Source organism: Asterias amurensis, chromosome 4 (genome assembly GCF_032118995.1).
Source record: "Asterias amurensis chromosome 4, ASM3211899v1".
NCBI lineage: Eukaryota > Metazoa > Echinodermata > Asteroidea > Forcipulatida > Asteriidae > Asterias > Asterias amurensis.
The window spans coordinates 13,997,337-14,009,080 of record NC_092651.1 but is presented as its reverse complement, the minus strand read 5'-3'; the positions used below and the strand labels follow the sequence as shown (position 1 = coordinate 14,009,080).

Sequence of the window (11,744 nt, the reverse complement as noted above, 5' to 3'; positions counted from 1 at the left end):
ATTTAGTCTGGTGTCAAGACTATTTTACTACAAAATCAAAATCACCATGGCCGATGCAGAAGAAGGTCCAATCGTTTTGAGAGAGGGGGTAAGATCATGAAGAAAAATCTCTAAGTATTTTCACTCAAACTCCACTCAAATTTTGAGGGTCTTAACAAATGCGACAAATGGACGTGCGGAAATATTGTTGCTATTTAGTATTCGACACCTACGACGGTTTTTGGTTGAGTTGTGTTTTACTTTTTTACCTGAACGTATTTTTGCTTCCTGATCATCATGGCATTACGTCATTTCGGAAAACCCCCGTGGACGTACGTGGTGTGAAGCACTGAAATACAGATTTAAACGTACCCTGGTGACACCAGTGGTGTCATGTGTTTTCAGTAGGATGACAGGAAAATTGTTCACAATCAAAAATTAAACGAGAAAAAAAAATCATCAATCCAACTTGTTTACAATGACACTTCCACACTTAATCGTGTGTTGAAATCTTAAAAGTTTTGTTTTTCTGTTGGGACTTTTAGGAGAGATAATCCACTATTTACAGTGCCAATGCATGTACGACATTGGAGCGAGGTCATATGTTTTCAAACCTTGCATTGGTTGGTATTTTATTGAATATTCAGAAGCTTGCATGGCATGCAAAATAATAGTTGCGCCAACATAACCCTCCTGCCGACAAGGGAATGAAACTTTAATCTAGCAGATGATAACTTTCTTTTGAAATTTAGAGGTTGGATGATGGTTCTTAGACTCATTTAATTGTTGGCATAATAATGCACTAGTGATTCATACAAAAACTACATCATTTAATACATGTTTGAGCGTAGCCTTCGACAGGAAACTTTATTCTCAGCATGATTAAGCCTGACGGAAATACAGATCGTGAGTAAACAGCAGAGCTTCTGTCACCGGTGGAGCTTGCACAGTCTCGCGGTAAACGGGAATCAAAGTTTGGGTTTGAAAACAAATGAGGGTTGATAACATATGATGCTACGATATAATTATTGCTCTCAAATATTATGTGTTTAAAAAATCAATTGAAATGCGAGAGCCCAAATTCATCGATAAATTATACCTAACTAAAGTAAAAACATTGATGATTGATTAATGATTGAAACATTAAAAACATTAAAAACAGTTCTGGAATCTAGGCCTAGCTAGGCTTCTGTGTCATTCATGTATGTAATTACAAGAAAAACTACTACTTCATACCATAAGCGGATGGTTAGGGTCATTCAGTACAGTTACTACTAAAATTATACAGCTTGCCAGCCAGCAGGTCGTCCTATGCTGTGTCAACTAGACTGCTAGAGCTAGAGTAGAGGTCACGATTCCTCAAGAATCCATAACATTTAGTTAGGGCTCAGGGGGGGGGTAAGCAGGTAGGGGGGCCAAGTTTCTAGAAGTATGTAGTTTCTAGAAGAGTACGCAGATAGCCCCATTTGGGCCAACCTCTAATTGCCAATGCTACATTCTCATAATAACGTTTTTACGGTTTACTTCAACGCAATAAGGACAACGACACAATCAATTGCTACAGACTGATTTAGTTTTTTTTGCAGCGCACACACCGACTATGGAGTAAAGAGATTTGGCAGAACAGCCTTTTCTGTTTACTGTTGACTATATTGAAAAAATATGCTGCAGAAAACAATGGTGGGCATGGTCAAGGTACATCAGTCATGTTCCCCTGAGCACATTGCTTAAATGGTTCTTGACCAATAAAAATTCACAATCTATTTACCGTGATACAACAAATGTTGCCAAGTAGGATTTGAACATCTTATTCAGAGTGTAATGTGATTGAGAGCACATTTTAACTAAGCTTTACCCTGCCCCTCCAATGTAGACGCACGTTTGTTGCCTTTGTTTATAAAGGGCTTCTGCTTACCCTGCGTATAGGGTGTTGTGGCTGAGCGGAACGGAGCACAGAACTCGAGCTCTTGTGATTCTGTTCAGTAGAGTCTGGGTACCTGTGAGGGCAGAGATGGTTCTTGTGATTGATTAAGTCGAGTAGCGCATTTATTAGTTGCACAGGCTGTATTCTCCCCAGGGAGCTGAGATGGTATAAGGAATGATTTAAGGCCCTCTGACCAGGGGTAATAATGTTGGAAGCGCTTTGAGTCGCCCTTCGGGTGTGAAAAGCGCTATATAAAAAAACTGGTTATTATATTATTATTATTACATGAAAACGAAACAATGACGTGCTCACTGTGAAAACACCCAGATACCTCTGAGTGAAGTTCTTGGTTTCATTGGGTATGTCTGCTCCCACACATCCATGTTATGTATACTTTATACCGTGCAGATTGTGCATGACTTCCCACTTCAGAGTCAGACATTAGGATAGTTCTGTGGGTTGAATTGTCCTGTATGCACTTTGCACACAAACCTCAAGGGATTAAATAAACATTTGTCTACTTATGTAATACACCAATCTGTAAAGGCTGATTAACAAAAGTGTTGATGATAAGGCCGTGCATTATAAATTATTGGCTTTTAAATGTTGTTGGAAACAACATTCTGTTGTCAAGCTCAATACAACGCCCTTCTTCATCCTATGCAAGGTTTGTTTGATCAAAATATGAAATCAATTACATAGACTGATAACAGACGAATTATAAGAGATAGCAATGGTAAAACTTCCTCTGTTGGTGTTTCATTGCATAGGTAAATGGAGATCCTGAATTGGGTCTTACAAACAATCTACCCCCTCCCCCTGATTATGGGACCAGTGTGAATATTTCATCTCCAAAAGAGAATGAAGCACCACCTCCAAGGTACGAAGATGTTGCCAAAGGTAAGTAGACTCGCTTAAAATGGACAAACTAATAGACATTGTAGCACCAGTCCAGGGCAATACTTGCATAGCAGGGCCTAATTTCATGGCCCTGTTAACCACTTAATTCTGCGCTTACAGGGCCCGTTATGTGCACAATTCTGTATTGTAAGTGCTAAATGCCAAAGTAAACAGGGCCATCGCAGGTCTTGGCCTTACGACCCTTAAAGATAAGATACATGATTGCCAATGGTAAATAAACAAAATTCTGGTAATAATGAGAATTAATATTGTTAACCTTGGACCCTAATCCCCATAGGCTGAAGGGGTGTTGTCATTGTGTTGTCTGGATTATGACCGGATGAATGGCTAGGCACCTTTGTGTCCGTTCTGTAACTTTAGTTAGAATTGCAACTTAGGTGGGGTTGCCGTTTGGTAGAAGGAAACTTGGGCTTATGGCAGTTTGGATTGCTTTAGGGTGAATAGGTCAACGGTCAACATCATGGTGGTGAGTGAAACCAATGGATTTCCTGTCCAATTAGCAGTGACATTCGTAATGTACATTGTCATTGGGGGGGGGGGAGGTCGCCCTTGAGGAAAGGAAACTTGACATTAATTCTTAGGTCATAAGTCTATGTCACATTGGTGTGTTTTCTGTATCATTAGTGCACCGCAAAGATAAGGTTGCTGCACATGGCAACCCCCCATGCGATCAGTGTCTCTAATTTGTGGCTCAACGAGCAGAAAAGCCAGGGATCCCTGGCTACACTGCAGCTAACGGTTGTATGGCTTCTGACTGGCACCCCCGAACAAAGCTATTGACAAAATAGGGACACCGCCAATATAGGGCTAGATAGCTCAGTTGGTAGAGCGCCGGCAGGTTAATCTGGAGGTCGTTGGTTCGAATCCTACTCTAGTCAATTCTTTGTTCAACCCCAAAAGTCATTTACAAATTTACCCAGTCAGTTCCCTTGTGGTTTATATTGACAACAAATAAATAAAGATAAAAATATAGCAGTGGTATAAACACACATCTCCCAACTCTTGTTTTTTAAATTAAGTTTATTTGTTTGTTTTTCTTTCTTGGTATGCAGAGGCCCCTCCTTCTTATCAAGACATATTTGGGCAGATGCAAGATGCCAAGAAGTCTTCTTCCACACCCATGGAATTTATCGCCAAAATCATCAGCATCTTGTTAAGCACACGTAAGTATTTCAGAAGCTATTTGTTTCTTATTCTACCTGGACCATCCCCACTGCAGTAAGAGTAGTATGCAAAAAGTTTATCAATTTGTTGACTCTTTGTTTTCAAGTAGCTAGTGAAATTGGTTCACAAGGTTTTTTTGTCCTTTTAAAGGATGTCATGAACCTCCAGAGATATGATTTCATCCAAAACACTGAATGTTGTGTCAAAGTCAAGAGAATGGCATTTGAAGACCGCTCATACCATCATTGCTTAGTTCTCAAGTAATATAATAATGTAATTTCCCCTTTAAAGATAAAGTACCTCCAGAGAAATGATTTCATCCGAAACACTGAACACTGTCAAAGTCAAGAAGACACATGTAGCATTCTATTACAACAATGAACAGCAATAACAATCAGACTGATTAGAATGTGCGAGGGTTTTGGATAATGGAGTACAGTAATGTATATTTGGTTTGCGGTAACACCATGTGTTTATCTACTTGCCAAGTAGAGTTTTGTTCTTAGAGAACTGTCTTGCTTTATTCTACTGCCGGGGAGTATAATCGGAGGTTCGGGAGACTTCTCAGTTCTGAAAAGAACTGTCCTGCTTTTTAACTATTATTAGGGCAGATGGTATAGAAAATAGACTGGACTACTACTTTAGCTTATACGATTGTAATTAACTGTACTGCCGCGGCATCAGTTCTGAATTGGTCTCAACGTTTTGACTAGCTTGCTCTAGTCATCGTTAGGAGACTGAGAAGTCTCCCGAACCTCCGATTATCTACTCCGCGGCAGTAGAAGAAAGCAAGACAGTTCTCTAAGATCAACTAACACACATGGTGTTACCGCAAACCAAATATACATTGAAACCTCACCATGCAATGCCTCAAATCCTATATGGAATACGGTAGTCGCCTCTTACCATGATAACAGGGCAAAGGAAAAAACAAGGAACTTGAGCAGTTTAACCACTAACAAATAAACATGATCACTTGAGGGGAAAATATTTAATTGATGTCTCTATGTTTTTTCTTTAAACAGTCTTGGTCACCATTGTCATTGCAATATTGCTGGCCATTCCCATTGCCATGATTGTACTTGGTAAGTATTGAATTGATTAACAACAATACATAATGAAACCCTAAACAAAATCACCAGCATCAAACATAATAGTGCCTCAGCTGCAAACCCTGTGGACTGTAAGAAAACTTAATATGACTGGCCAAAGAATCAACAAGCAATACATGTAGGCAATTGTTTGATGCCTCAAGGCATCTGTTGTATGCTTCAAGGTATCTGTTGGATGCCTCAAAGCATATTTTGGATGCTTTGAGGCAACTGTTTGTTGCCTCATGTATTTATATACCATAGATTCCTCTAATCTGACTGGTTAAAAAATTAGTTATTGAAATAGCTGGGCCCCCTTTTTCTATCAAGATGACATCATAGTTAACTATCATAGTTGACTAATTGGTTTTGACATCACCCTGGGCCTATAATTTTAAATGTGCCCCTCATAGCAGTCAATACTTTTTTGATGCCTCTATACATCTGTCTGATGCCCCAAGGTATCTGTTGGATGCCTCAAAGCATCTTTTGGATTCCTTGAAGCATCTGTTGGATGCTTTAAGTCATCTGTTGGATGTGTCTTTATGTGCCTTAAGGCATTCGTTGGCAGCCGCATACCTAATAGAACTAACCACCAAGCACAAGTTTCAAATATTTCCCTTAGCCCCTAAATGCTAGTTCTAGTTAGTTGACCTATATGACCTGACCACCAAGAGCTATTTCCAGATAGTTGACTTAACTGATCAAGCTACCAAACAAGCTCTAGGTTCAAGTTGATTGACCTTATTGACCACCAACACTGAGTGACAGCAACACTGTAGAAACAGTTATGATAGTTGATTATTTATTTATTTATTTCAGTTACAGTTCGTAAACTCTAAACAAAAAGGAATTACAACTTTGACATTCCACCCCCCCCTCCCACACACCACACCAGCTTTCACTCCTAATTCCACCAGTGGATTCCCATACATGTACATGTGTATGTAGTTCCTCAAGTATTTCCGTCCAAGTAAATCCTTTATTTTTTTCAAACTCACAGGTGCTGTTTATATGAAGGAATGTCCCGTTGAACCTAAAATCCCTGTGTACTTGGTAGTGGCCGGCTCCTTCTATATCCTGAAATCCTTTATTGATCTCATCACAAGGTGTCAGAAGAGAGATCAGAATGAGGGAGAAGCGTCTGACGAAACCATAAACAAGAAAAACAATTTTAGCCGTCTCATAGGATGTTTTCTCTTTGCATTTTTTATCGCAGGTAAGTTTTCATGTTCAATTCTTGTGCAGTTTTCTTTGTAAAGTAAGCAGCTTTATTCATGTATGTGTGCAAGGGCAAGCCACAACTATAAACCAGAATTGTGCATTTTGGCTCGCTGAGAACGCTGTTTGAGCTTTCACTCTCGCACATGCTTCCATAATGAGGTCTAATGAAACTGCACAAGTTGTGGCCAATTACATCTTTGAACTACTAATGTACCTGTTGACTTTTTGGGCCACTGTTAAGGCTTACCCCCATGCACGTGAGGCCATAGTGAGGTCTGATAATTAACCTGGGCACATGTACCAACCAATTACACCTATGACACTAGTAATGTGTCTTTTGACTTGTTTAGGGCACTGCTAAGGTTTACTCCTTTAAACATGAGGCCATAGTGAGGTCTGATAATTAACCTGCGCACATGCACCAGCCAATTAAAACTGTTAAAAACCAGTATACTGTGTACCTTCTTTTGACTCGTTGGGGTGTTGTTTAAGCTTACCCCTTGCCCGTAAGGTTATATATAGTGAGGTCGGATAGTTCAATTTGCGCTCATTTACCGACCAGTTACAACTGTAAAGAACCAATAATGTGTACCTTCTTTGACTTGTGGTTGAAGCCCCTGTTTAAGTCTTAAAAGAAGTCACACAAAGTAATTTACAAAGTCCTCTAAACCATTTTCATTTCAGGAAACGTGTGGGTTTACAGTAACTACCCTCCAAGTGCTAATCCAGATGACCCCGAGTACTGTTTCGGACCCCTATACTATTTTGCATTTTGGATAATTACAAGTTGTTACATTCTGGTGGCATGTGGATGCTTGTGTGTTTGCTGCGCTGCTGGAGTTACCTCTGCTGTAAGTGAATAGATTGTAAGTAAGGCAATATCTGAATTGGCGTATACGGCAAAGGTAAGATTCAGCATCATCATGCATTGAAGTATAGGATGTCTTTAGCTACACCCTTTGCAACAGTGAGAGCCATGACTGAAGTTGCCAATTCGGATACGGCCTAAGATTTGGGCGAAGGGTACGGGAGCTTTAGTAGAAAAAGTTTTTGGTGTAATAACATGATTATTGTATCTAAACAATTTTATTGTGGGGGGTTGATACGGTTCTTGAGTGTAGTGTTGAGGTATAGATGCACATCCTTGGGTAATATAATTATACAATGTATTTCAGTATCTCCTTGGTTCTTACTGTATAAATCTCAAAAACAGGGGCGTAGCGAGTGAGGGGGGGGGGGTAATTCCTAAAAAAATACTTCTCAGTGAGCAATTTTGAGCTTCGCTCGCAATTGAAGCACTAAGTTTAGCAAAACAAGGGCATCCAGACTGAAAGTCACTTGCCAAGTTGAGTCAGTTGTGTATAGTGGGTCCCTTGCTGAGTCGAATAGCCTTTCTTGAAGTAGATGGAAAATGTTGGCACACTTTACCCCCTCCCCCACCCCTGTAGGCATACAGGCTTCCTGACTCTCTCCTGAAAAAAAGTCCCCTTGCTATACCCACCTACTCACAAAGAACACGCAATTGTTGAGTTTTTTGTTCATATGCTGGCAGTGTTGTTAGATATTTCCTGCTAAATCGCTCTGTAATAAAATCGCTCCAAGATCCTTTATTGGTTGAGCTGCTTAGCGCATCAATTTTATTTTAGTCTTCGTAGTCCTTGGAGTTTGAATGCTGCAAGACTTGCACAGTCTATTAGGCTGAGAATAGATAAATTCAAGTCTTTGAATTTGATGGCTTTTTGATTTGAGTTTGATCTTCACACTGTACTCAGAGCATGTATTTTTTGATAAAGGTCAATTTGAAAAAGGACCAATGCTTGTAAATAATGTTTCTACTAGAAGGAGTTTTTTTTTTGTGCAAGATAAAGATATCTTAGATATCTTAAGAGTCCCTGCCTGTAAGAGTGTACCAAGTGGTGATTCATGGGTTCTCAGATCTTCTTCTAAAAAATTAGAGTGATACATCATCATACCAAACGAATAAATCCAAAATTTTAGTTTGCTGACGCTTTCGGTTTTGGAGTTACCAGTTATCAAAGTTTCGGCCTAAAAGCCCTCGAGAAACGAATAGTACATTCCCTGTAAACACAAAAATGTGCGCCAAGGTCATCCCAACAAAAGTAAAACATTTTTTGAAACCTCCAGTTGGGCTCATAACAAAAGTAAAAATAAGCCGAAATAGGCAGTAGTGTAGTTTCATATGACCTTTGACCTTTGTTATATTGGTGGGCCAACATGATCCATATTATTTTTCAATTGAAATCTGTTTAGGAACACTCAACTTAACCAAATACAAGAAAACATTGATGGGATCTTGAAAAATGAGGATCTTGAGGTTTCAAAAAATGTTTTACTTTTGTTGGGATGACCTTGGCGCACGTTTTTGTGTTTACAGGGAATGTACTATTCGTTTCTTGAGGGCTTTTTGGCCCAAACTTTGATAACTGGTAACTCCAAAACCGAAAGCGTCAGCAAACTAAAATTTTTGATTTATTCGTTTGGTATGATGGTGTATCACTCTAATTTTTTGGAAGAAGATCTGCGAACCCATGAATCACACCCCCCCCCCCCTAATTTGGTACATTCTTACAGGCAGGGACTCTTAAACAAATTAGTGTGATATATATATGGTGGTTTCAAATTATAGATTTTATTTTTGTTTCTTTTTCCAAAGATATATTTAATTCTTTCAATAATGCCTTACGGCAACATTATGATCAGAAGGTGCACACATTATTTGTGACTTATTTTGTACTGCATATTAGAAAGTTTACATAACACTTTGCTCATGATGAGCAAAAACTGTTTGACTCTTGACTGTTTATGAAACGTTGTATGATGACAACGTCGATGATTATGTTCTATATGGGTGATGATAGATGTGTTTATTCAAGTGGTGTTATATTTGATTGTTTACCACACACAAATCATAGTTATTTGATTCGTGGAACATGACTCATTTCTTCCATTAATTTGCTATGCATCAACTGCTGCAAGGCTCCAAACTTTAATCGTCCCCCAAATAATTATTCCCCACCGTTTTAAATGAGGCAAGGTCGTTTGCCACAGGAATAAGGTTGGTGTCTTTATGGAGTTAATATTCATCCTTGCTGTTTAAAACAAAAATATTCTCTCTCAAAAGAAAATTGTTAGGGTTTGCTAAACACAGTTTGGGGTTTCCATGTCCATTTTGTGTGTGTTGTGAACTTTTTTCAAAAGACTAGAGTAGAATGTAACTAGACTAGTGTGTTATATAAAACAAATATTTAATGCATTTCATTTGTACATTGTCGTAGAATACAATCACTCGGTGAAATGCTCTTCCGTTTCATTGGCTTCGCCTCATCCAGATTTTACCTTGATTATGTTCTATAGCACTCTCTAATGCACTCTTCTGTACCCAGTATTTAAGTAGGATTTGAAACTTTGCATGGTGGAAATAAGATATAGAAGAGTTTGCGGTAACACCATGTAATAACAATCTCTAAATGAGTTGGGGTGGTTCTGAAAAGAACCGTTGGATTAACTCGACGTTTCGATCAGTATGCTCTGATCGTCTTCTGGAGAATGCTGGACTCTGATGCTGCATGCTGCTTAAGTACTGGGCGGTGGATCAGCGGTGATGCACGAAGGCGGGAAATATAGGCGGGAAGTGAACTCATTTAGATATTGTTATTATATGGTGTTACCGCAAACTCTTCTATACCCAGTATTTGTGTAATTTTGGGCAACAAATTCAGTTTAATTTGTAATATGTATTTTCAGTGATTTATACATTCTGCGTGTTAACAAAAAAAGCTGGAGCTACTTAGTATGGATTTAAATTCAAACTATCCTATTTTGTAGTTGATATTTTGGCCATATTTAAACCTTGTGATATGAATCACTCTTAAGAGTCACCTCATTTTCAACCCCACCATGCAAAAGCAGCGGATAATCTCAGCGTCTCACCTTTTTGGGGGAATAAAAATGTTTAACATGGACGACCCCGTCGCACTTTTTATGACATTACCAGTTTTATACTTGTACTTTTTGTATTGTTCATGCATGCATAACAATATTCAAGTTCAACGATTTGATACCCATTTGGATATTTTTGTAAGTAGTTGGTGTTTGTATATATTTAATCTCTGTATGTTTAAATGCAGTTGTTATTACCCGGAGAAAAACATATACAATAAGGTCGTTAAAGACACTGGACACTATTTGTAACTGTCAAACGGTAGTCTGCTCACTTGGTGGATCTCAACATATGCATAAGATAACAAACCTGTGAACATTTGAGCTCAATTGGTCGTCGAAGTTGCGAGAAAATTACTTCTTTCTCGAAAACTATACACTTCAGAGGGAGCCGTTTCTCATAATGTTTTATACTATTAACAGCTCTCCATTACTTGTAACCAAGTAAGTTTTTACGCTAAAAATTATTTTGAGTAATTGCCGATAGTGTCCACTGCCTTTAAACGCCCATTGCTCGAGTCCCTTCTCTAGGATGAGATATAATACATTTTTATACAATTTTGATGTAATTTCTAGAGTGAAGTACTAAAGAAATGAAGAAACTTAAATTTTATTTTATAAAAACCGCAATATACGTTACTTGTGTAGTTCTTAAAACGAGTCGTTCATTTTATTCTGCATTGACTCTTTTGTACTTCTTTATTTATTTTCAAAGACCTGTTTGGTTTGTTTTCATACTTATGTCACAGTAAATATAAAAAGAGGAAACAAAACAAGCAACAAAACACACTGATTAAACTATAGAAACGTTGAAAAGAAACTTGATTCCATGTTGCAATAGCACTAATCAATATCACCCATTAGGCCTATACTTAAACAGGATTTGGTTTGCTTGTTTTGATTCAGGTAAAAATACTTATTGACAAATTAATATATAAGCAGATGAATCGACCAAAATTCATAAATAGAGGCTTAAACGAAAGTCGATCAACAATTTTAATTCCCGATTACTTATAGACTATTACCCAGTATAAAGTCACAGACAGTGTTCGTGTTATGTCTGATCAACTGTAGGCTTAATGAACTTCATATTAATTCAATTCAATGTTTCAATACAACCAACATTTATTTTCATGTTGGTCAAAAAGGAGGTTTATAACCAACTTCAACTACTTAAGTTAAAGGACAGTCAAGCACAGATCAAGAAAAGAAGAAACGAACATGAAATGAAACATAGTAATGGGTACGACGTATAGCAAACCAATAATGGGGCTTTTACAGTATAGTTCCTAAAGGTTTGTTTTGAATAACGGTAGACTTTCAGACTGAAATTAAACAATGGTTTTTTTTTTTATCCTTGCCAATCCTGCATAATTCCCAACCTTTGTATAAGCAAACGAAACAGACATGCCGTTCTGGTGATGAATAACATCCAAACAAAAAGGTGTTGACACAAACGCCTTCGGGCTTCAGTGAAAACG

General features: G+C 38.2%; 1 protein-coding gene across 1 annotated transcript; it reads left to right on the top strand.

The window, feature by feature from the left end:
• Positions 1–13: 13 nt before the first annotated feature.
• Positions 14–10,902, top strand: LOC139936340 (transmembrane protein 272-like). Its single transcript, XM_071931139.1, has 6 exons — positions 14–88; positions 2,674–2,803; positions 3,877–3,987; positions 5,014–5,073; positions 6,083–6,298; positions 6,988–10,902. Exons 1-6 carry the CDS (start codon positions 47–49, stop codon positions 7,164–7,166), a joined length of 738 nt encoding a protein of 245 aa, XP_071787240.1. The 5' UTR covers positions 14–46; the 3' UTR covers positions 7,167–10,902.
• The last annotated feature ends 842 nt before the right edge of the window (positions 10,903–11,744 follow it).

Coding starts and splice junctions, on each gene's coding strand:
- LOC139936340 (XM_071931139.1), top strand. CDS start 47: ATGGCCGATGCAGAAGAAGGTCCAATCGTTTTGAGAGAGGGG. Junction 2,804..3,876: donor GTACGAAGATGTTGCCAAAG/GTAAGTAGACTC, acceptor CTTGGTATGCAG/AGGCCCCTCCTTCTTATCAA. Junction 5,074..6,082: donor CATTGCCATGATTGTACTTG/GTAAGTATTGAA, acceptor TCAAACTCACAG/GTGCTGTTTATATGAAGGAA.